The sequence below is a fragment of the Beauveria bassiana genome (genome assembly GCF_000280675.1).
Source record: "Beauveria bassiana ARSEF 2860 unplaced genomic scaffold BBA_S00010, whole genome shotgun sequence".
NCBI classification, from domain to species: domain Eukaryota; kingdom Fungi; phylum Ascomycota; class Sordariomycetes; order Hypocreales; family Cordycipitaceae; genus Beauveria; species Beauveria bassiana.
The window spans coordinates 762,076-786,489 of NW_007930845.1; the positions used below are offsets into that span (position 1 = coordinate 762,076).

The following is a 24,414-nucleotide window of genomic DNA, read 5'->3' on the forward strand; positions in this document are numbered from 1 at the left end:
TGGCTTTTGTTTTTAACCGTTGTCCTCTTATATTTTCGTTTTTGCAGTTCCCAAGTGCAGTTTTCCCCTATAATACCATATGTAGCTGCCTGGTTGATAGTTACCTGGTGAGTAGGTGATTGGCCCTCCAATGATACTTCGGGTCCGGGCCTACGGAGGCCGACGGCAGGTCGGCGCTGGGGTAAACGCTGACAGAAACCTGTAAGGTACCATAGGTAGGTACCTAGGTACCTAGGTAGCACCAGTAGAGCTGCCGGTAATCCCCCGCATTGCATCACTGCGACACGGCACGCATAGCAAAGGTTCGAGAACCTTGCCGGCTGGCCGAGATGGATTGTTGCTCTAATGCATGTCTCGGCTCCTAGAGCCGGGGGTTTTTTTTGCCTCTTTTCTTTTACCTGAAATTGTAGTTGCCTTTCTCTGAACATTTCCCAGCCTCCGATATAAGTCTGCTCTTATTAATTTACATTACAGCCACTGCGTCCATGCACTGACAGGCGCTGTGCAGCACACCAGCTATCCTTCATTACTCCGTACGGCCCCCTACAACTTTACTCCGGGCCCCTCTGAACAACAATCATTATTTGGCTAGGTAGGTAGTCCCCAGCTTGTGTTATTCCAGGCAGCCGGTGCTGGGCCGCACCCTTACAATTGAGAGCTACCCCGCTGCAGTGCCCGCCAAAAAAACTTTAGGCCCCTCCCTCTCGCCGGACGCCCTCCATGTTTCCGCAAGGGTAGTCAATCAGGGTGAAGAGAAATGGGCGCCGGTAATTGGATGGGCGTGTGGCGGCTCTAATCATGTCGTTTATCCCGAATTACCTTGATAGTACGTGGCGAAGGCTAGAGCTTTGCCTCGATCTCTGTCCATTCACTCACATTATTCGATTACGTTTCTTCTGATATATCGAGCGCAAACGGATACCCGTCCCGCGGGAGTCCATCAAGGGCCTTTTTGGTGAGCAAGCTGCCATGCTGCAAACACCGCTCATCAGTTTCCGACTCGTTGATCATCTAGTCGTTCGTGTGACGGTTCCAACAACGCCGGCACCATGTCACGCTTTCAATGTCCGCAAAATGACAGGGAATGTCCTTTCTAATATCGCTGAGATCGCCTCATTGGCCAGACTTCTTTCCGATGCTCGATGAGTCGTCTTTAAAACTCTTTCCCCTCACATGCACTGCCTTAACGCCGACATGGTTCGCTCGCTGCTGGCTCTTGCCGCCATCGGACTTTAGAACCCATTACGCGGTGCCCGGCTCTCTTGGAGACTTCATCACCTCATCAACCGAGAGCCAAGACTGCATTACAAAAGCCACCCGCTGCATCTCGCAACGGAAATTGGGCGGCAAACAAGACCAAGAACACGTCGTCAATCTTTCCCTATACCTCCCTTGCCCACTTCCCCGCGTCTTCTCGCCTATAACTATTCGTCAAGTCACTTTTCGTCTCAACCTTTAACCTTATTCCACTCAAAAGCTTGCTTGCCGCCAACCTTTGCAGCTCCAAGTAACTATAATTTCACTCGCCACGATGCGACTAGTGCGGCAGACGGCGTTGGCATGGGCAAATCCTGTTTCCTGACCAAGCCGCTAACTAGTTGCCGCACAACAACATCGACAATCGATGCTTCCTTGCGACCAGTCCCCTGTTCTATGCATTGTGTAGAACTCACACACATGCTTCCTTCTCTGTCTCAGGCCCAAAAATATGAGAAGTCCCATCCGACAGATGGCAATAGTCTCGATTCAGCCCCACGCACGCACAGATTTTTCCTGTCTTCAAACCCGCAAGTCTTGAGTTGTTGCATTTTTGTTGCATTTACTGATTACCCAACTTGTTACAGTAGGCATATCACCACGCGACTCGCACTTGTCCGCCAGACCCCTATTTTTCGGTCCGGTCAGCCTTGCATGCTAACACGGCGATCGCCATGATTCCGATTCCCCTATCTCTTTTCCTCGTCCTCTCCAGTTCAACTTATCACCCTATCAGATTACTAGTCGCTTGTAGCCCAAGAGCACACGACTTGCAGCTGCAGCGTTGCCACACTTCCGCAGCCGGGCCGCATCTTGTCGTATCTGTCAACCTCTCTGCACGTTGACCTAGAGGGGGGCTCCAAATAATTTCCTGCATGCATCGCTAGCCCATGACCTTTTAGACCCGTGCATGTGTCCGATTTCTGCCTGCTGTGATTTTCCCATCTCCTTTCTGTGGCTAATACGGCTTGCTAGTTATCACCTAGCAAGTTACCTAACTAGCATGGAGCAGACCGCGTCCCCACGCGCTCTCGTCGAGTGGTTGCAGTGTAGACAGCAGCATGTGCATGCCACTATTGCTTATTCGGATGCAGACTTAATACGACTGATGACGATTTGAGTTTCCTAGTCTTGACAGTTTGCTGCCATGACATGCCCAATAAGACCGTTCATTTTTATGGCGTGTTGTCCCGAAATCAATATGCGCCAAATTCCACACCAGAGGTTTTCACATCGAAAGTCGTGGAGTCGGAGGCAGTTAGCATGCCAAATATTACTCTTATATGAGCCTCACCAAGCACACATACCCGCGAATTCGCACGCATACATTTCCCATTGCCAGTCCAGCCGTGTCAACACTTCATCTTCGATGGCTCGGTTCCAGGGTAGCACTACTTAGGCACGATTGCTTTGGCTGACTGGTGGGGGGTGCTCCGCCATAACTGGCCAGCTACGTCAGCCGTCCCCTTTGAGATCTATCGCGCTTCACATCGAACCCACGCTGCCTGGCCCTGTCTACGTTGCGAATCGCCGCTTCAGCGATGCCGTATCATATCTTTTCGTCGTCACGTCTCTAACTACCATCCCCTTTCTCCAGGGTAACCCCGTATTCGTCATCCCCTTCACACAACGACGAGGCTCGCCAATCATGGCTCCCGACAGTCATATCCGTGTCTTTGTCCACTGGCGAGACCAAACTGTCTTTGCTGGCGAGGACATCAAGTGCACCATAACGTTCAAGAATGTCGCGCGGGAATCGGACAATGTCAGGGCAAACCAGCATCCACATGCCCCCCCTCAGAGAAGAAACAATTCGGACCGTCAGCGGCTGCTCTCTAGTCTGGCGTCACCCCTCGGAGGGAACCGCAGCAGCAGAGGCAGCAACACCATCGCATCCCCGCCCCCTGCTAGCAACGGGCGAGGCCACAGAAGATCGGCTTTATCTCTAAGCATACCGTCAACGACGACTAGTCCTCGATCGGCGGCCGTGCAGTGGCCTTCTGGTGGCGGCTCCTTTACCGAATCCCGACCCGGACACGCCCATAAACGATCCTTATCCATAGTGTCAATTGGTTCAGCGAGCACCATGGATGACCATACTCAACGAAGCGAGACTTCAGGGCGGCCGAGTATGCCGCATCGAGGCCACAGTCGTGCCTCGAGCCTGCAAATAATGTCTAAAGGAAATACGGCCGCTGGACTACAACTTAGTGAGTTTGCCTGTACTCTGCATCTTGCTGCATGCTAATAGCGAAGATCACCCAGCGTCCCGAAACATGACATCACCCCTACATACTGCATCATACCCTTCCGACAGATACGGTCAGCAGAATCGCTCCTTCACAGCGCCTTCGACTCCCGGCATTGGACGACGACGATCGCCTAGAACGTCACCGAACCTGATGCCCGACTTTCACTTCCCAGCCGGATCTCCAGCAGAACATCCCGAAGAAGAGGAGGCTGCCACTGACAACAGCCACCTGGCCCTGCGACCAAAAGAGTCTGACAAGCCTCTCACCCCCGCTGCTCGTATTCTATCGAGTAACAGCATGGCCAGCGCAACGCCACGCAGCAGCGGCGAATTTTATGCCGCGAGCAACCATTCTTCCGAAACACTGGCCTCTGAGTACCCCGCAGCCAGGGGCGCTGCGCGACTATCACAACTGCGAGGGACCTCGGGCTTACCTCCCTCGTCAAATAAGATTCCGGAGTCCATAATGATGGGCTACGCCCAAGTACAAGGTTCATTTTCGCTGGACGGCTCTCTGATTAGCCTCGGTCAGTTCGACGAAGTCAAGAAAAAGGGCGTTGTCGGTGGCCGAGGGAGCGGTGTCGTTGGCCTCGACCAAAATAGGAGAGACAGCGGTCTGTTGCGCAGTTTTGGCTGGGGAGCCATTAGCAGCTCGCTCGGCGACCTTTTGGGCAGCAACGAGCTAAGCACAATGAAGGAGATGCGAGGCGCGGCCAACTCGAAAGCAGTCCCTCTACTGAGCACTCCCCAGTCAATATTGTTTGTCAATATGCAGCTTGCGCCGGGCGAGAGCCGCTCTTTTGAATATACTCTTCGCCTTCCCCGAGGTCTGCCGCCGTCGCACAAGGGCAAGGCTCTCAAGATTTCGTACAGTCTGGTTATTGGAACACAAAGAGCTGGGGGAACGCGAGAGCAGCAGGTCCGTTCCGTCGAGATTCCCTTTAGGGTGCTCGGCAGTGTCAATAGCTATGGCGAGATTCTTGGGCACGATCTGATGAGTCCATATATTTTATTGAAAGACGAAGCGCTGGTCAAGGCTATCGGAAAGCGCAAGCATGCTAGCAAAGGCCGCATACATGTTGAAAGGAAAGGGAACATTAATGATTTTCTGGCATATGTCGATGAGCTTGTTGCTCAGCAAAAGGACGACAAGTCGAATTCTTTGCTCTCGCCGACAGACGGCCTCGAGTCACGGCGCCCATCAATGTTTGATGACGTGGCCTCGACAAAAGAGGCCATTCACCTTGCCATCATGAGGAGTAACTTGGCCAACGAAGGACAGAGCCAGAACCGGTTCGAAATTGCGAGAAACGGCAAGAGGGTCGGCGCAGTCATGCTGCCTCGACCCGCTTATAGGCTCGGCGAGGTCGTGACCATGGTCGTTGACTTTACAAAGGCCGAGGTACCCTGCTACGCCGTCCACGCCACGCTAGAGACGTCAGAAAAGATTGACCCCTCTCTGGCCGTGCGCTCCGACTCCAGCATCCAACGAGTCACGCGCAAGGTCTATGAGGCTTCCTCCGAGACGACCATGTATTCGCGCCGCATCGTGTTTACGCCTACGATACCCATATCCGCCACACCCGAGTTCGTCACCAGCGGCGTCAGCTTTGAGTGGAAGATTCGGGTCGAGTTTGTGGTGCCCGCCAAGAGCGGCGAGGAGAGCGAGAGCGCGCCACCGTCTGCTGCGTTTGGCTCCACCCTGCTGGAGCAGATATCGCAAGATGACAAGGGCGGCCTCGTCCTGGTGGCGGTGGAAAATTTGGCCTGTGAGAGCTTTGATGTGTCGGTCCCGCTCAAGGTGTATGGTGCGGTCGGCACAGGGTTGGAGAGGCTAGAGCGCGACGAGTCTCTGGAGGGAGGACTCTCTGTATAATGTGCGTGGGTGTATCTGTTGCCTTATACCCTCGCCTTGGTTGAGGTCATTGGATATTAAACATGATTGGGCTGAAAAAGAGTTGCTTGATTTGTTATCCCTAGCGAGCGATTCTAGGTAACTCAGCTACCCATATCAGGAACCGGCCACCCCAGCTAGGAACTAGGCTTATCAGCACCTATAGGAATTATAATACTATTCACTAATAAACCTACTATAAATATATATATATAAACAAACAAAAACTACCTCTAATATATTTTTTATAAAAAATCTAAATATTAGACCTATAAGTAGCTAGTTCTAACTAAATATAATAGTAGTATTACGTCTATACTAGTATATCTATTACTGAAACTAGTAATATATATATACTTGATATCTAATTAATGAATCAAGTTTATAAATTTATTGTCTTTAGCAGACTCTTTGAGAAGTGTTGCCAGATCCTACATCTGCATTAAGGTTTATATATATGCCAGTGTTGGAGAAGTGCTAAACACCATAAACTTTGGGCGGAAATCATCGATAGGTAACAAGTAGCACCTTCATGGCCGAGTAGGTCACTTACCCCTACATTCGTTACGTTGCAGGGTGAAACGACTCGTTAGGATGTACCATGAGGAGCTGAATATCTCTATAAATCTTTGAATTCATAATTTAGGCGGATACAAACCAACTAAATGCTTTCCACCCCTGGAGAAATAGGCTGGATGGCTCAATCCCACCAATTGCTCAACCCCCGCTTCTGCTAGAGACATCCCGTACTAATCGCAATCCGCAAACAGATCAGTCTGTCCTGTGAAGGGAACGTTTGTCACATCCTCCAGACTGCTATTCAGCACATTGTCGTCAACAGTCTGGAAGCCGTCCGGGAATCGTCCGCGGCCCCTCGCGCTGGTCGCGGGCGTGAACGATTGGTCAATCACCGTTGCCTACGGCTGCGCAAGAGCGCTGAAAGCTTCGCTAGGTGCTGCTTTCTACTGTGCGTACGTCCGCGTGGCTGAGAATTCTCTCTACAAAGGTGGGTACCAGTGTAGATGTAAGAGGAAGGTTGCTTGTGAGCTACGTAGCCGTGTAAGAACACTACAGGGTATGCGCCGTTTGACCGCAATCATCGTACATATGCGTCAACCTCCGGAGGGAATCAAGATAAAAATGGGGGACCAACAACTGCGAAAACGGCAAGTCCTCACCCAGTCACGTAACTGGAGTCGATGCTACCGTAATAATAACATGATTTTCCGTGAATCTGCGCGAGCTCTTGTCTGCACTTCTGAGACTCAAGTGTTTGAGTGTAGAGCAAATCACTGAAAGGCTGACCTAAACTCATGAGCCACAAGTGAGAACATAGTGGCTATGTTGTCTCACTCATATCGCCTGTATGCCTTAGGCTAAACTGAGACAAGAAGCAATCTTATTACATATCATATTAAGCAAGCCATGCATCATCACACAACTAGTGGTAATCTGTCCTGCATGTCCTATGTAGCGAGCCATGCGTCATAAAGTTGTTAATATAATTTGACTATTATTAGGCGCACGAAAGTATATAACCACTTTGAAGAGCCCGGTAGTACATTACAGGCTCGGGCTCTTAAACATTCCTGGTACAGTATCATGCATGCAGATACGAGGCGACGCTGCCAAAAGACAGCCTATACTAGGCAGTAGCATACCGGTAGAGGATTCTGCATAGGCTGCCGAGCGACTTGAAAACAGCAAGTTTTGGGCAACCAAGGAGTTGGGGGCGGGGGGCTTCACGGGTATCTCGAAGAAACGAGCCTACCAGCCAAATCTGTGCTTGCAAGACGTATGTAGATCCCCACCAGTCGCTCGTTGTGGCGCAATGTACATCGAGCAGAGTACCTAAGAAGGGGCAGCTCCAAGGGACAGTGGCATTTTCGGGACTGGGGTCCAAGAGTACTAGGTATTCAAGTATTTCCAAAATTTCACTGATCCGAAAATAACCTCCCACCAAAATTGCGGGAGGGATACCAGGTAGCTTCGGCGGCAGGGACCCCTGTCAACACTAAATTCAACGGTTTATATCCTTGCCGCCTGGCCCGAAGCTTCTCAGAGTAACTAGAGCTATGCATTGCTGCTACAACATGACCTAAGCCCACGTTGCATTGTATGAAAGTCAGAATTTTGAAACTAGTATGCATGGTACCCTACTCAAGGCCCTCGCGTCGTTTAAAGGCTCGCCCAATTTGCGAGGCTTGGCCGGGGTTGATCTGCTTGTATGGCAAACTTGACAGTCATGTTCGCATGCTGAGCCTTTAACTGCACTCCGGTAGTTATATTGCCAGTGTGTAGACCTTCTTTGGGCCGGACTACTATGCAGCCAAGCCCCGAGCTGAAGGTTCTTTTGTTAGGTTTTACACCTAGGCAGTTCACTCTCCATATGCCCAGGTAGAAACAAGGATCAGAAGGCAAATACCTTTGCGTTCTACCTTTAACCCCAATCTTGAACAAGGCTTAGTTGATAGCATCAAGAAAGATACCTAAATATGGGGTAAGACTTTCGTCTGATATCCAGTATGCGGTCTCGACGCAGCTAGTCACCACGACAAGCATTGATTGAACAGCTTTCTTCTTTCTTTCAGGTACCATCACACAGGCCTATGAATGCGCGACTATGTTCCTCTGAGATGCAGACATAAACGGTCGGGCGTCTCCCTTGTAGATGAAGTTCTTTCACTCTCGTGCCAAGATCAATGTGATAAATCAATGCATTGAATCAGGGAGTCAGATGTGGGAGTTTGACACATTATCTTCCACAGCTGACGATAGAGTAGGTATTGATATCGGCAATGTAACTAATAACGGCAGTTGTCCAGAATACCAAATGTATGTCGCAATTTTTTCTGCCATCGTCTTAGCTCTTCCTTCATCCTTGTCCGTGTTCCCGTTTTGTCTCGGATAGCGGAAGCGACTACAAAGCAGTGTGGTGAGGAAGTTGGGAGGCAAGAAGGTACTTGGCCAGTTGCCTTTCATACGGACGCTTCGTTACGCAATTACCAAAGATGATGTGACTCGATCGGTTGTTTTTGTTCTTATTTATTAAACTCACTAGAGAGATTCTTGTTAGGGCCGGTAGAGCTACCAGTAGTCTACTATGATACCACTGTCCGCAGACCTGACGGTTTGGATAGACTGAAGAAAACTCGAAATGGCTTTACAGGTGACCGCACAAGGTCACAGGGTAGGGCCAGAGCTTTTACTATCTTACTTGAACTTCTCTCCAGGGCTAGTTGTTAAGAGCCAGCCGCCAAGTTGACTAGAATGACGGGGCTATAAAGCCGGGGGCGTCGGGAAGGATCTGTGGCTGAAGGTCTTCAGGCAGCCGTCGGGCAGCCGTCGGGCAGCCGTCGGGCTGTGTGACTTGTCAAATGCGGCGCCTACATGATTCAGTGTGGCTTAACAACGGCAGATGGTGTGCCAGATCTGGAGCAGGCGCCGAACCAGGCTCCGATGGGTATATTACCTGATATACGCTTGGGATGTATGGCCTTAGATGGAGTTGTAACGACATTCCTCAATCACACATTCCTTCGGCCAAGGACAAGATCGATACAATGAAGCCTTCTGGGGATCCTCCTGCTTCGCACACCCGCGCCAGCGTGGTAGGTACAAAAGGCTCGAAGGATGACATCAGCAAACTCGCAGACGACCTTCTCCGTCAATCGCTCACGCGAAAGCCAGACACGTCTACACAAGTAGGAGGAGGGTTAGCTTCCAAGGCATATTCTGCATCACCAGATAGCATCACTCGTACCCCACACTCCACGACGGCAAGTTCTTCCAAGCATGACAACCTCTCGAAAGATAGCATTCGCAAAGTTGCAGACGACCTTCTCCGCGAATCTCTCACCCGTAAGCCAAACGCCTCTGAATCGATGTCCAAGGTGCCGCCTGCGCCAATATCCTTAGTAAGCATCACTCGAACAAAAGAATCAAATGCGGCAGGTGCTTCAAACGCCGACAAGCTTCTTCGAGCATCACTTGTCCGGGAAATTGCCTCTACTTCACGGAGCGTGCCACCCCCGTATAGCAGCGCTTATAACTCGTCGGCCAAGATACCAGCTCCATCGACCCTCGCCAGCACTCCAAGCAAGATCAGGGACCGAGGCGCTATCTGTGCTGCCGAGGCCGACAGCAAACTCAGGGAAATAAAGTCGAAAGTTGCCCATGCCAACGCTGCATTACCATCTCGTAGGAAGCCTTACTTGTTCAAGGAATCCTGCTCGACTGATCTGCTGTTTCTGATTGACACAACCTATTCCATGAGTAATTACATTGAAGCGGCAAAGGATCAGATTCGACTCATTGTCAAAGCGGTCAAGGATGCGTTTCTTCACGAGTCGGAGGTGCGAATTGCGGTAGTTGGATACAAGGACCATAATGATTACCCGAATATTGAGTTTCTCGACTTTACCTCGTCTGTGACCGAGGTGCACAACTTTTTATCTACTCTGAGCGCATCTGGTGGAGATGATGAGCCAGAGGATGTGCTTGGTGGGATAAAAATGGCCATCAATGCATCTTGGAAGCAAGCGACTCGCTGTCTTGTGCACATTGGCGACGCTCCTCCCCACGGCCACACTTTGCACGATTATGACGAGAACGAAGACTACTATTATCAAACCGCCAGCGAGCCGCACGGTCTGACCTATGAGAATTTGCTCGAGCGACTGGTCAAACTCCAGGTCAATTACGCTTTCCTGCGCATCAACTCAACAACCGACCGCATGTCTCTCAAATTCAGTCAAGTCTACACCAAAGTGTCCCCGAGTGCAGGCGTTAAGCTTCACAACAGCAATGCCTATCATACCGCCATCGCCGACTCGCTCATCTTGGCCAGGTTACGAGCAAAGAAGATATCTGCAGACACCGGACCACTTTTCGAGGAGATGCAGCTGGGCACTACGTATGAAGCCATTCGCCATCTCGTTGTTAGCACAGTGACCAGCTCCATTTCTCGCACAGCAAATCGTCTGTCGTTGGCCATCAGCCACAGCAGAGGTAGAAGCAGCCGCGCCTCCGGTGGTGCTCGTGGCCCCAAAGGCCTAAATCTCAGCGCAATTGCTGAAGACCAGAGTGCCACTGTTTCCGGCCCCAGAATGAGTACTGTTCTCGAAAAAGCTCCCCCACGGTGGAACACCCCCGGTTGGTTGGATCAAACCATCTCCGCCGAGGGCTTTTGTCTGGACCTCCAAGTCCACAATGCTGATACGTTGAACGCGATGATGGACAAAGATGACAACATTAAAATTGGGTTAGTGAAGCTGAGCATCGCCGCACGCTCCAAGCCATTCGATGAAGGAGCCGTTCGTATAGCGAGGTATGCCCAGCCTGTTTCCACGACCAGCAAATTTGTCCTCAAATCGTTCAAATCATCCGAAGGTTCCCTCGTTTCTATGATCGAGGACATGTGGATGCAAGCTCTCTGCAAATCGTTTGCGCTCGAGTTCAATGGTCTTGTCAAGTCCTCTCAGCCGATTGATTTCGTCACAACCCTCTGCTTGCAAGACAAAACTCGCGCTTCAGAGGAAAACCTATCTCTAGAGCCATTCATCGAGGGCGAGTACATCAAGTACAACAACAACAGCGGTTACGTGCTAGATGATGATAACAATCCGTTAAACGAGATTGCCCAAGCGTTTTCGCATTTCACCTTTGAGCGGTCATGGGGCAATTTCCTCGTCACAGACCTCCAGGGCTCAGGCAACATCTTTACCGACCCGGCTATCCAAACTCTCGATCCAGAACGCTTCAAACTGAGCCCGACAAATATCGGGGAAGACGGCTTCAAGTTCTTCTTCGCCATGCACGTCTGCAAAGAAACTTGTCACAAACTCGGCCTCCTTAGCAACAAGGAAATGATAATGTCGCGGAAACTTTCCTTTCGAGAGACATGGCCGGTGATGGACCCGACCGTTTGCTGCTCGAACAAGCTCTGCCGCAAAATCATTCGTCTTGCTACAGCAAAAACGTCTCCCGACCATCCTGGCCGCAATTGGTGCGATGGTTGTTTTCCACAGCTCAAGGCGCATAGAAAACATGTCACATGCGCGGCGCCAGGGCCAAAGCACCAATTCGAGGTTTCCATGTTTTATTGCGAGAGTCAGGGAGAGCAGTGCCCGACTGTTTGTGAAGAGCATCTGGAAAAGGACACAACGGTGACACCTACTGTTGGGAGTGGACTGTGGGATACGGCCAAACGTAGCGATACCAAGGAAATTTCGGGACGGGTTTGGTGAGCCCGCACATGATCTATTCGCGGAGCTGGAACTCATTTTTTTGGGCAAAGTTTGATGGTTATCGCCCAACAGCTTCCATAATGTCAATACATTCAAGAATGAGCCTACCGCCTGATATGTGGCAGTCTCCAGGAGTAGCATCTTTGGCAGGACTCTTACCACCGCCGACCTCGGTGAAGCTGTTGCACCCCGCTTTGCCCAACAGTTTGCCCGATGTCCAATATATTTCAGGTCGAAAAGAGACACGTAACTTTTTCTACTAGATTGAGACATGCATGCTGTTACTACTGGTAGTAGTAGTAGTTCTTCCTTCCGGCGGGCTGCCGCATACATTGACCTGAGCAGCGCGTACGATGAGCTGAAAGGCTAAAGCAGTGCTCCGTATCTAAAAGTGATAATAAATATTGACTTGGCACGGCTCAAAGAGTCAAACGATGCCGGCTTTGATCTTTCTAGGGGTCAACTGTGCGGCTGAGCGGTGGCACGCTGCCTGCATATACGCTGTGAAGTTGTGGCCCAACGCCTTCTTCTCCCTTTTCTTGCGTTTTCAGCGCTGCTTGTAGCATGATTGATTGATGGCACTTTGACTAACCGCAAATCTTTCATGGTAGTCGATCGCGGCTGGATCTGTTAATTCTATGTCCCCGAAACCCAGAGGCTTGGTAAGCACTTTACTTTACGGAGGCTAACTACAATATCATTATGCCATGTTAATTATGATTAGAGCAGTGGAAAGATGAAGAGCAACGACATCTCCCTGGAGAGCACGATTGTCGGGTCCGTCTCTACTCCCGAGGTCAGTCTCAGCGACACCAAATTCAATACCCTCCTCCGCCACGCCGGCCTCTCGCCCCCCGAGCCGCTTGTGCAGCTTGCAAGACCGGATGACTTTGAATTTGAAGCTCTTGTCACGGACAACAACCGTGCCTATGCGAGGGCACTTCTCGTACGGGCACGATCGAACGACCCAGAGTACCGTCCTCCCGACCAACAAAAACGCCATCTTCTGCGCATGCCCACCCGGAAAAGCCTAAAAATGGATGGCGAAACATGGACTTTTACAAAACACGAGGTTGGAAAAGCTTTCAATAGTCTATTTGAATTTGATACGCTCCCTGATATCGGCGTCGCACAAGCGCTCTTGTCTTTCGTGGAAGATTTGCACTCGCTGGATGAGCTGTGGGAGCATTTTCAAGACAGCAAGCTTCAGAAGCGACAGTCCAGCATATTCCGCCGATCTGCCTCGACATCCCGTACCACAGCAAGCTGGCTAGAGACCGCCACCGAGCAAGGAAACACGCACTACATACGCTTGATTTGCCAAATTGGTGTTAGACAGGTGTTGCTAGATCACGCCTTCATCGTGGCACTTAAAAGGCAGGACATGGCCTCTATTCACATGCTGGCCGAATTTGGTGCTTCTATTAGCTCTATCAACAGAGAAGTTGTTCAGGGATACGTGAAGCGAGGTAATGTTGACGTCGTGAGGCTACTCCTCGCCGCACCGAATGAGTTGAGCACCGAGGACTGGCAACACTGCTTCCAAAAGGAGATTACTGCCAGTGCTCAGGGTCTGGATGTAGTGAGGGCTCTTGTGCAATGCTTACATTACGAATCGTCAATTGCGAGTGGAAAGCTCCTGCTGAAGGCGCTCGAGGCCCAGAACACTGCCGCGGTTGCAGTGCTTCTCGCCTACCGAGCGATCTGCAAGGCAGGAGCCGACACCGACGCTGCATGGTCCTGGAGCCCCACGGGCAATCATGAAGAGCACGAAACTATAGCCATTCAAGCATGTCTTTGTGTTTCTGAGATTGCCGAGCCTGGGACACGGTACACTTTCTACTCTCTACTGAATGTGGTCGGTTTACTTAGAGCCTGTCCGGCTTTAGAGCTTGAAATGGACCTCAGTGTTCGAAACAGACGACTGCCTATGATTAGACTTCTCATCAATGCCGGTATGTGGCCGCCCATTCAAGGAGCGGTGGCAACGATGGACTTTGCGCTTCTGGAAATAATGGTTCATACCCGTATCACACCAGAAGAGGCATCTAAGCTAGTGTCCTTTGTCCCCGAGCCCATAACGGAGGACGACATGGTCCGCTTCCTCAACATATTCTCTCGCGCATCAAAGAGTCTACAGGGTCCGTTACTGGACCAGTGGCTGGTCAGAGCGGTCAAGAATAAACGTCGACGGCTTGTCCATGCGCTTCTACAAGTGGGCGCAACTGTCACCTTCGAGTCGGCCGCTGCAATCAGAGCCGCGCTCGGCGCCATGGACACTGAAATACTGCAGATCTTGTTGCGGGAGAAAATCTCCAGCAAGGAGCTTTCACCGGCACTGCCTGTCGCCATGAATATTACCGACGGCGCCTTTCGAAGGCAAGTAGTCTGGGCTCTAGCCGACAAGGGCGTCCAAAAAGAGGCCCTTATTAATGCGCTTTCCCGCGTAGTCCAGTCCCCGAGCCCCGATCTCGAACTCATCAGACTCATTCTCAAGTACAAGATTCTCACTAAACACAGCAGCCAAGGTCTTGACGTTTTCCGCATCGCCATCAAGCAAGGCAATCTAGCCGTCATCAGGCTTCTCTGCGAGGGACGCCCAGATGCCGTCCTTCTGGCCGAGGCTGTTACAGAAGCCTTTTCCCAGCTTTCACAGCACGGCCATGATGTAACATTCACCATTGTTGACATGCTACTACAAAATGGAGCGCGAGGGCCACCGTTAGACGCAGCTCTCATTCTGGTCGCCGGCTCCGACAGACCTCGCGCTCAAGATACCGCCCGTCTGCTCATCGGTCGTGGCGCTGGTGCCAACCATCTACAAGGCAGCGCTTACATGGCAGCTTGTACCAGCTCAAACTATCCCATGCTTGCTATTCTCTGCAAAGGGTGTCCGATGCAGCCAGCTAGCTTGCGGAGACTTCTCGGCATCCTTCTCAAAGCTGCCAATCTTGAGGCCGAAGCCCTCGAGATGGTCCTCAAGTCAGCAGTTGCGTCGAGTGCGGCCACAATCAACACGGCATGCACACCGAAGCTGCTCAGCGGCAGCCGCCACCTAGCTTCAATCATTCCACGCCTCCTGCATCACGGCCTTGATATCAATCTTGCCGATGGAGAAATTCTGCGGATGGTTGTACAAGAAAACAGTATTTCTCTCCTAGAGAGAGCTCTGACCTCTCCCGGGTTAACTACCGGCTCCCTGAAGAAAGCTTTCAAGGCTACGCAGGAGATAAAACCCCGGGACAATCAGCTGAAGATGATGGCTTTACTCTTACACAAAGCAAAATTCTCAGAGATTGGTCAGTCTGATAGACTTTCTGAAGAGACCATGGAGGCTCTTTCGTCGGATGGTGACCGAATAGGTCTACATCTTCTATTACGGGAGAAGGCCTCGGTCAATGCCGATGGAGGTAAGGCTCTACGCATCGCTGCTGCAATGTCAGTCAGCTCCACCGCAGTTCTCGAGAGCCTTTTACGCCAATCCCCCAGTGGCTCAACCATAGGCTCATCTTGTCGTGCCGCGTTAGCATCACCAAAGTTGGATCAGCGACAAACAGAGGCTGTACTCAAGCTCCTCCTTGCCTCCAAAACCAGTCTCACAGAAGCTGAAATGGCAGATTTACTTGAAGACAGCATAAAACGGCTCGGCGATTCGACTTTCCTCCCGAGCATACTAATCAAACGTCATGCTAAAGTCAGCTCCCGACACCTTCAAGCCGCGCTCGCTAGGAGCAGCAAAGAGCTATTTGAATTGTTGGTCCGCAACTTTGGCCCCGACAAGGACAAAAAATTTTCGTTCTTCTCTCACGTCGTGAGCAAGGCACCTATCAAGTCCGATCGGAGGCTTTGGATTTACGATACCATGCTCAGTAATTGGAAAATTCCACAAGCCTGCGTCTCTGAGGCCCTAGTCAGCGCGTTAGAAAGCGTAAGCCTTGCCGACGTTGCTTTGCCAAAACTCCTACTTCAACACGGCGCCGAGGTAACGTTCAAGAATCTCTTACCGCTAAAGCTCTCGTTCAAACTGAGAGATGGCACGGAGATTTCTGAGCTGCTGATCAAGCACATCAAGGATGGTGATGCGGCTGTGGCTGTGTTTCAATTTGCTCGTGCTTCTTCGGCATTGAATCCCGCGTCCAAGTTGCGTATTTACGGCCAACTACTCAAGAAGCACAAGATGAGCAAAGGGTTGGCTAGTGAACTACTCATTGACACTCTCAAAGATGGGCAGGACGTTGCGTCGATTCGATTTCTGCTTGCGCAGGGCGCTAAACCCGCTCAAGACGGCGCAAAATGCTTCCTTTTAGCGTACCGCGCCGGGAATGGCACGGCTTTCAAGGCAATGTGCCCTTATGCAGAGTTTGACACCATCAGTCGTGCTCTGTTGGAGCATTCATCTCAAGAGAAGCACGTCATCACTTGGCTGGGCTTGTGCGTGGGCACACTCGCACCTCCAGCAGCACGCATCAAAGATCCAAAGCTGCTGTACGAGGCGATGCGCAAATTTCCGGATGGAGGCGCACTAGTGGGAAGATTCCTGGAATACGGAGCATCTGCAGGGACGTTGGCGAAATGGTCGCTGTGCAAGGAATGGGAAGTTGAGCAGGTCACACCTCTTCTGTGGGCGTTGTTCCAACCTGAAAAGGTATCAAATCACACATTGCTAGCTCTGATTGCTCGAGGGAAAGAAGGTAAGCTTCTTTATGCTGTCATCGTAGTGCAGCGGGACACTGACAACTTCTCAGCGCACCCTCTATACCTCACGCCCAAGTCGCAAGTCTCAGCAGCATTTGCTTGCATGCTCGACCCTGCTCGAACTCCTATCCTCAAAGCCCTCCTCAAGCAGCACAGGGAACCAATCACGGCTTCCATCATCCCAGGTCGTTCGTTTTCATACCTTGGCCAGAGACCAAGTAGGCCAACGTACGAAGAGATGGTCAAGGAAGACCTCCCTCTCAGCACCGCGGCGTTGTACCTTGGCAATTTGAAGGCCTACCGCGCACTGAGAGGCGGCGAGAATGCAGACGATGGGTCGCTACACACCGCTGCTATGCTCGCGCTACCAGATTTCGTCGAGTGGCTTCTCGAGCGCCATAGCGCCGACCTCTCCTTGGAGAAGTTTGGGATGATGATCCCTCTTGCGATTGCTTGTCACTCCCAGGACCGCCCATGGTGCAAAGTCGCCAAAACCAACGGGTCCTTTGAGAACCGGCAAAAGCAAACGATGAGGTTGCTGGCGAGTCGCACTGATCTCTCCTGGCGCCACCGACGAAAGACGGTACTCCATTTTGCCATTGACAACGGACCTGGCGTGGTAAAGGCCATGCTCCAAGTTCTCAATGTGGCCCAAGATCCGGAACGGAACAATCGGTATCAGTACATCGACCGAGAAGGCATTGCGTACTCATTAACCATGTACATCAGCCACCTCTTGGATCCAGAGACTAAGAAGAGCGAGTCGAAAGAGATGATAGAAATATTGAAGAACGAGGGTAAGTTGGAAGATCGAATGTACAGATCAAGGAGGCGGGAATGCGTGTGAGCAGCCAGAGGGGTACTGTGGGATGCCACGGAAACGAGCGGCGAAGTAGTCGGACTATCGCGACCTTTTAGAGGATAGCATATTCTCGATTCACATAGTACGCTAAATAGCTTGAAAGAATGGAATCACCAGTGGTCGTGGTCGTTGGGTTGCTGACTGTCTTGGGCTTGAAGCTGGTATAATTAGCTGTCAATTGATGCAATCTCTTGCACACATTGATATGTATACCTTGAAAAGTACAATCTGAACGCTGAACAAGCAATGCCCTACCACCTCCTCAGAAACTCACAAAACACCCGTGGATACCCATTGGCGCAACCATGCAAAAAAAAAAGAAAAAAAACACATCCCGCAATCACCACCACGACTTCAGCTTCGATAGCGAAAACCTTGGCGCCGCATCTCTCTCGACCGCCTCGCCCACCTCGACCATCTCGTCGACTGCGCATCCATCTTCGGTCCTTGCGCTCCGCTGCCGCCCGTCACCCTGACATAGTTGATGCTCATCGCGAACCGCTCATTGCCGCTGAGCGCAGTCGCCGTCTGCTCCGCCGCCTCCTCTCCTTCCTCCTCTTCTTCCGCCGCCGCCTTGTGCGCATCGCTCAGCGCGCACAGCCGCTGCAGGCTCTGGGCACGCGCCTCCGTCAGCGGGCTCGATGATGCCATCGTCGTCGTCGTCGTGGTAGGGGACGAGGTGCAAGTGCCGCCGCCGCCAGAAGAGCAGACGGGACCAGAGGATGCGCTGGAGGTGTAGTCGACGCTGCCGCGGCTGTGTGTCGACGAGGATGACGAGGAGCTGCTGCTACTACTGTTGCTGCTGGGGGCGGACACTGGTGGTAGGTTGGTTGTGTGTAGCTGGGCGAGCCATCGCTGTGTTTGGATGAGGTTGATTTCTGCGGGCGCCATAACGATGATGGTATAATTTTTCCTTGTTGACTTTTGTATGATGATGATGGGAATGGTGAACATGTAGGTGTCACCTTTTCGCCTTTGTCCAGGGTTCAAAAAGCAGCAGGAACTGCTCTCGTACGTTCCTTGCCCCTTCCGCGAACCAGTGGCTAGACGTAAAGAAACATGCCGCAGAAAAGAACGGTTCCTCTCGGATTACATCACGTTCCAAAAGCTGCCCGCAGCCTGCACTAATGCGGGCAAAAGTGTTGCTGTTGGCCGCTGGTTATTCGGCTTGAAGCGTCAAGCGGTTGAGAGGCGCTACATGTGTCCGCGCCAACTTTGACAAGGTCAAGTCGGCAACTCTTATCTGATTATTCGGGGGGAACGAGCTCAACCTTGGTCGAAGTGGTGCAAAACAAACAAAAACGGCAGAAAAATGATGCTTGATTGCAGATGCGTTACAGCTACTCTAATTACTTAGTATAGACCTAACATATGCCTACCATATACAGGGAATATAGATATATCAGGCTTATTAGGCTGTTGGATCTAGTAGCTAGCTGTTGACTCTGGCGCTATTGACTCTGGCTATTAACTCTAGCTATTACGCTTTGGTATTATCAAGGCATATTCCCTATATATTCTAGGTATATGCCTTATATATATTTTAATATATTTAGTAGTAGTTGGCTGTTGACTGGCTGGCTATGGTCACAGCTAGCACCCGGTGCGATACCGTTGTACCTGCCTTTGAGAACGGTATGTTGCCGGCGGTGCTGCTCTTCATTGTGTGTAGAGCTGCGAATCCCCGAAGATGCCAGTCCCAGCGAATGGCTGTCGGCAGCATATACCAGTTCTTCTCCATGGCCTTCAACATGACCCGCGTGCCCGGTGTCAGAACGGGATCGGTCGGTGTCTTCGGGGGCTCCTTGAGTTGTTGAGCCATGATCTTGAGCTGCTGTATGAGGAGGGCGGCGTGCCAGTTTGCCTCGCCGAACACTCGTGTTCCATCAGGCTTCCATGCCGCCATCTGCGCTGCGATGCCCTCCGGCTGTCGCGGGACCAGGGCCAAAGTTGTGTTCCCCGGAGGGCTGCGGACCCATCCGATTGATGATGCGTGTTGTCGGTCTCCATCATTGGTGATGGTGTCGCTGAGTCGTGCCTGTAAGCTTGATTTGTTTGACTGGCTATTGATTGACAGGCTGTTAATTAACTGGTCTGTGGTTCGAGAAGGCTACTCAAGTATTACCTGTAGTACACGCAAAAGACCTGCAGCGCATCTGCAACGCATCCTGACCGCCTTCGTCAAAAACGCCCGACTTGAACTTGACCTCTGGCTCGGCCCCTCTGCACTTGAGGTACCTGCCTATATTTATGTCATGGTACCACTGGACCCTCCCTAGGTTTTAGTAGTGGGCTGCGCCTGGAACATTCGGACTGCCCGTGATAGAGCAAGGGAGATAGTCGACGTGACTAAATCTCGAAAGAAAAGCACATGCTGTTCAGACCAGACAAGTCGGCTTGTCATTGTAGATAGTTCACTTCATAAAACTGGCCAAGCTCAGCCCAGCGGAAGGCTTCTGCTGCGATGACAGCAGCGCCTGCAGGCCAGCTTTGCGATTCTTTGCTCGCTTCTTGCTGCTGGCATTGGTGTTAGGTTTTGGTTTCTCGATGCTCGGTCCAGGAATAGTTTCATTCTTGCTCCTCGATGCCTTGGTGCGTGCAGCCTTATCTGGCGCGGCAAGCCGAATTCTCGTAACACTTTTGCAATGGCCACATGCCAAGATTTTGCTTGGGCTCGTTGGTGCCGTAACGGCGCCGTTTCTATGGGACGTGCTCTTCTGGCGACAGGATCTTCGAGCTTCGAGTCTAAGTTCTGTCGCATGCCCAGGAATCATGATGTGGCCGCAAGCTGTGCAGACGTGCTGTCGATAAATGTCGGAGACGCACGAGCCTTGCTTGGAAAGATGGTCGGCGCAGTCGCTCATTAGATACGCAGACGTCTCTGGAGCAGCAAACCGTAAAAGATGAGCGGCATCAGAAAGAAAATTGGTCTTCAAAAGAATTTCTGCTGCTGCCATCTTGATGCCGCCGAGTTAGGATGTAGTTACGAATAGAAAGAGTCGGGCTCAAGTTTTTTGGAGCTGCCAAATATTTACAGGTGGGCGCTGCCAATGTGGGGTGTGTCTATCAACAACTCTCAATTCAACGCCTGCCATGCCGCCACAACACACCAGCCAAAAAGCGCCTCTACAATGCTGATTCCTGTAATTATGCCCTGCAGATTTCCCAGGTGATGTCCTTGATACTGACCTCTTCTCCGGCCTTTTCGTCGTAGTCGTACCATTCTCCGTCGATCAGCTCGATGCCGCTGAATTTGGAGCCCGAGTCGATGCCATCAGCCAACCACTCGCCCTGAATTCGGATGAGTAAGTATCATTGAGAATTGTCTGAAGAGACTAACCTCTGCTTTGAACTCCGTAAACTCGAGACCTCGACAGTCAAACTCAATGAGCTTTTGCGCCTTGGCAGGTTCATGTTGCTTGTAGGGAATGGCAGCGGCTTTCACAGTGGCGGTACTCTCTCTCTAATGAACCATCAGTGAATGAATTCTGGTTCGGCTTTGAAAATCTCACTTTGCAGTTCTTGCATCTCCATACAAAATTGGCCTCGCCACGGCTGCCGCTCATTTCATTCATTTCCTTTCCTCTGTCAGCTGCTTTCAAGATGAACAATAGTCTGTTGCGCTTACAAATCGATTAACACCGACATAGTTATTATGAATCTCTCGGCAAGAGGTGCACTGAACCTTGAACATATACCAGAACGGGTTCTCCTCCGTGTCTAGAGGGCGCAGGTTCGTGACGCTTCGATGTGTAAGTATCGTCGGCCTCACTCAGACCCGAATCTTGCAACATACCCCGAAAGCTCCGCGGTGAGAAGAAGTGTAAACATGTCGAGGAAATAGACTTGTTAGAAGATATTTTTCCGAGATATTTTTCTTTTGAGAAATTTCTTTGCCCGAGACAGATCCGTGTCGATACTTAGCTCCAATTCCCGTCGTTTTGGGTTGCGGTGGTGGGGTCAACCAAAGTATCTTGTACCTGATTGAATCACGTGGCACTATCGCAAACCTCGCGCCATGTGAAGCTTTCCTGATTCCACCCATTCGAACATCAGGAAAGAGGAAAAGCCTCGCGCAACATCCATTGCGGCCAATTCGGCGTGCCATGCAGCCGAATGCAGTCTCTATGGAATAGAGCCAGTCAGGCTCACCGCTGCGGTTGCCGCGTGTGTAGCACGTCGGTGAATGCTTTGGGCAGAAGAACAACCACGGCAGCGGGTCGTCGCAAAGCAACTTTTGCTGAAATCTTTACAGCATGTTACAGCTCCGTGTTTGCATCCGCCGCCGTCATAGATTCACTGCAAAAGGACAAGAGACGAAGAGAATTGGATCAAGAATTGGAGCACGCAAGGCAAGAGCTTACCGAACTCAAGGAGAAGAGCAAATCGGCGCCATCACTTCACAGCACCAACCGCGATGGACTCACCGTCGAGCAGATGGACATTCTTTGGAAGGCTATGAAGCAGATAATCAACGAGCGTCCTTACAGAAAGAACGTTCTCTACCCAGCGACTCTTACTGCTTCCAGCGTCACGGAGTGTCTTCGCAAAGACTACTACAACTGCCCGACTCAGACGATGCTCCAAAGAGGGCGGCACATTGACTACGACGATCTCGACCGTGCAATACTGAACGAAAGCGAGCAAAGTTCTGCTCCAGGCTCCCGCACTGAGACACACCTTCGAAACGAAACTTTGCGATTCCGGAGATTGGTCAACGCCCTCCTCAAGCAAGCAGATCGTATGGACCGAACAGGCATGCAAAGCAAGAGCTTTGAGCAAGCCAGCGAATTGCTCAATTGCAACACCCGTATCAATTATTCTTTTAGATCAGCTGATCCCGAGGCCGCGCGGACCATGACTCAAGAGCTCAATGGGAGTCTTCGCAAAATCCTTGCAACTCCCATGTCGCTCAAAGAGAAAATTGGTCGCCTCTGTTACAACATGTTGATCTCAACACATGTACCGGATATACACACATATAACACGTTGATCGCCGGGTTTGACAAATATGGCTTGCCCATCATGTCAGATCAGGTCATTTACTCCTTCTTCTATGGGCGATATATCAAACCTACAGAGTCAACCTTTGTAGCGATTTTGAATCACAACAAGCTGAGGAACAGGCCCGGGGAATTCTTGCTCAACATGGCGCGTATCACCGGCATGAACGAAGTTGGTGTCAAGCTGCGACGAAGACACCAGGATTCAATGTTGCGCTTTTTTGAGAGAAGGTGGTTGATGACGGAGCGAGCATCAAAATCGAGAGCAGGCGAGTATATCATGCAGCGTTTGCCGCTCACTCCGGAGCTGTTGGAAGAGATGATTAGAGGTTTGCTGCTCTTTAAGCTGTTTGAGCAGGCGGCTGTGCTATTTGTTGGCTGCCTCAAAGCTGGCGTTACTTTGGCAAGCAATTTGCTTCCCCAATTACTAGACGAATGCATCTCGGCCTTGGATTGGTCAGCCAGCGTGCGGTTGGTACGCGGTATGAGCGAATTCTCGCGACAGTGGTTTCAGATTATGGCCGAGAGTGGCCATGACGGGCTTCAGCTGATTAATCGAGTGCACAAGCTGTTGGACCTTTGCGGAATCAGTATTCGTGGGCAATCATTACATGTTACCGCCAGACGCCTGCAAATTTCGGTACACGGACTGTCCGAATTGATCGGCGCTCTGAATAGTACGGGTATCTTCCTGGAACCGAGCAGTTTCATGAACAAATACGACCCAGCCAAGAGCCGATGGCTCCAACTTGAGAGTATTAGCAAGGAATACATCAAGGTGCGAAAAGCAACAAAATCGATTGAAAGCAAGCTGCTGAATGCGGACCATGGGCAACAATTTCGCGAGGACTGTGCTATTCACATTAGCGAGTCGGCCTTGGAGCAATCGAAGAAGCTGAGGAAGGAATTCTACAAACTTCATTTGAGTGGGCAGCAAACAGGTGAAGAGGATGAGCAAGTGAGCAGGTCAGTGCGGGCTATTAAGACTGTTCAGTATCGGAGGACGCATGGTAGGCCGAGAATAGTTGCTGCGCAACTTCTCGCCTCGGATCGCCAGTTGACGCTGCAATCGAAACGCAAATCGGTTTGGCGACCTCATGCCACGGCAGTAAATGCTGGGGCTGGCTCTACATAGGAGAGAGTGTACTATCAAAGAAGAATTGTGTACCATATTAGCATAGCGAACCTCCTTTTCTTTCTCCATGTCTCGCACAGCTTGACTCGGGAGAGACCACAGCCCGATATAGATGTACAATACGGAGTACCGTGAGATACGAATCGAAACCTACAAAAAGATGCTGTTCAAAAAGACAGTGCGATACAGTATCGTTCAACGACGCATTCAACGGGACCCCAGAAGCGGCGCAACCATTTTAGTGTTTGGACGAGCTCCAAGTAGACAAAGTCAAACGACGTACATTTTGGGCGTGGACCAGTCACGGCGCCCACACAAGGCACGCCTCTGAGCAGAGAGCAGGAGTGGCTCAAGAGGAAAAGTGCCAAGGTCAGAGGCAAATACCAAAAAACACAGCACATGGTGTAGAAGTGGGAGAAAATCGCGCTTCTATTTCCATCTTGACTTCGGTGGCGCATGGTGTTGTGCTACATGGCGACTCGGAGGTTTTCTGGTGTGGTTATGCGAGGCCGTCCGTCTTCTGGTGAAGAGATGCGACCCAAAGTCAAGGAAACTTGTGAGTCACCTTTCTTGAGGATGACTCGCTGTTTGCACCAACCCAACTCATAGCGTCCCGTCTCTTGGCATCAGAATTCCTTCTTTTCCCATCCAACAGGTTCTTGATTTTCCTTTGTGAAACCATGGGCAACCACCACCGAACCAACCTGTTCTGCCTTGTTGACAAGTGCTTTGCAAGTGGTGTCGGCTGGAAAAAACAAACTTGTGGAGTGGAGTGGCACGACTTTGTGGCGCAAAAAAAAGGTGGGTGGCACATGGTCCGGTGTTTCCTAACCGCCCGTTGGAGACCGCCATCACCGTTCAAAGCCTGCGGTCCCTAAATTTTTTCTGCAGGTGCTTACTCGTTATTGTCATGTTGCTTTTTTTCCCCAGCGTCATTCTCTCCTCATTGATCGCTCATCAGACACTCATTATCTCCCTTGTTTGCCAGTGTCTCAGTGCACCCCCACCTCCGCGCCAGCATACCGACGTACCGACCAGCTTCCCCCCAGAAATCCGTCACCTGCAGCGA

General features: G+C 51.1%; 7 protein-coding genes across 7 annotated transcripts; 4 read left to right on the plus strand and 3 right to left on the minus strand.

Annotated features, from left to right (window-relative positions):
* Positions 1 to 2,905: 2,905 nt before the first annotated feature.
* On the plus strand, positions 2,906 to 5,384 carry BBA_04584 (intracellular protein transport protein (Sat1), putative; the record flags this gene model as incomplete). The annotated part of the gene is made up of 2 exons (XM_008599681.1): positions 2,906 to 3,467; positions 3,523 to 5,384. 2 exons carry the CDS (start codon positions 2,906 to 2,908, stop codon positions 5,382 to 5,384), a joined length of 2,424 nt encoding a protein of 807 aa, XP_008597903.1.
* Positions 5,385 to 8,965: 3,581 nt separating this feature from the next.
* BBA_04585 (elongation factor-2 kinase EFK-1B isoform) lies at positions 8,966 to 11,650 on the plus strand (the record flags this gene model as incomplete). The annotated part of the gene is made up of 1 exon (XM_008599682.1): positions 8,966 to 11,650. One exon carries the CDS (start codon positions 8,966 to 8,968, stop codon positions 11,648 to 11,650), a length of 2,685 nt encoding a protein of 894 aa, XP_008597904.1.
* Positions 11,651 to 12,386: 736 nt separating this feature from the next.
* Positions 12,387 to 17,298, plus strand: BBA_04586 (ankyrin repeat containing protein; the record flags this gene model as incomplete). Its single annotated transcript, XM_008599683.1, has 3 exons — positions 12,387 to 16,341; positions 16,396 to 17,142; positions 17,291 to 17,298. The coding sequence occupies 3 exons, from the start codon at positions 12,387 to 12,389 to the stop codon at positions 17,296 to 17,298; spliced, it is 4,710 nt and encodes a 1,569-aa protein (XP_008597905.1).
* A 263-nt stretch (positions 17,299 to 17,561) lies between these two features.
* BBA_04587 (uncharacterized protein) lies at positions 17,562 to 18,098 on the minus strand (the record flags this gene model as incomplete). Its single annotated transcript, XM_008599684.1, has 1 exon — positions 17,562 to 18,098. The coding sequence occupies one exon, from the start codon at positions 18,096 to 18,098 to the stop codon at positions 17,562 to 17,564; it is 537 nt and encodes a 178-aa protein (XP_008597906.1).
* Positions 18,099 to 19,621: 1,523 nt separating this feature from the next.
* On the minus strand, positions 19,622 to 20,164 carry BBA_04588 (RNAse P Rpr2/Rpp21/SNM1 subunit domain-containing protein; the record flags this gene model as incomplete). The annotated part of the gene is made up of 1 exon (XM_008599685.1): positions 19,622 to 20,164. The coding sequence occupies one exon, from the start codon at positions 20,162 to 20,164 to the stop codon at positions 19,622 to 19,624; it is 543 nt and encodes a 180-aa protein (XP_008597907.1).
* Positions 20,165 to 20,354: 190 nt separating this feature from the next.
* On the minus strand, positions 20,355 to 21,038 carry BBA_04589 (DUF866 domain-containing protein; the record flags this gene model as incomplete). Its single annotated transcript, XM_008599686.1, has 5 exons — positions 20,355 to 20,498; positions 20,548 to 20,670; positions 20,744 to 20,785; positions 20,836 to 20,950; positions 21,004 to 21,038. 5 exons carry the CDS (start codon positions 21,036 to 21,038, stop codon positions 20,355 to 20,357), a joined length of 459 nt encoding a protein of 152 aa, XP_008597908.1.
* A 285-nt stretch (positions 21,039 to 21,323) lies between these two features.
* BBA_04590 (pentatricopeptide repeat domain-containing protein) lies at positions 21,324 to 23,345 on the plus strand (the record flags this gene model as incomplete). The annotated part of the gene is made up of 1 exon (XM_008599687.1): positions 21,324 to 23,345. The coding sequence occupies one exon, from the start codon at positions 21,324 to 21,326 to the stop codon at positions 23,343 to 23,345; it is 2,022 nt and encodes a 673-aa protein (XP_008597909.1).
* Between the last annotated feature and the right edge of the window lie 1,069 nt (positions 23,346 to 24,414).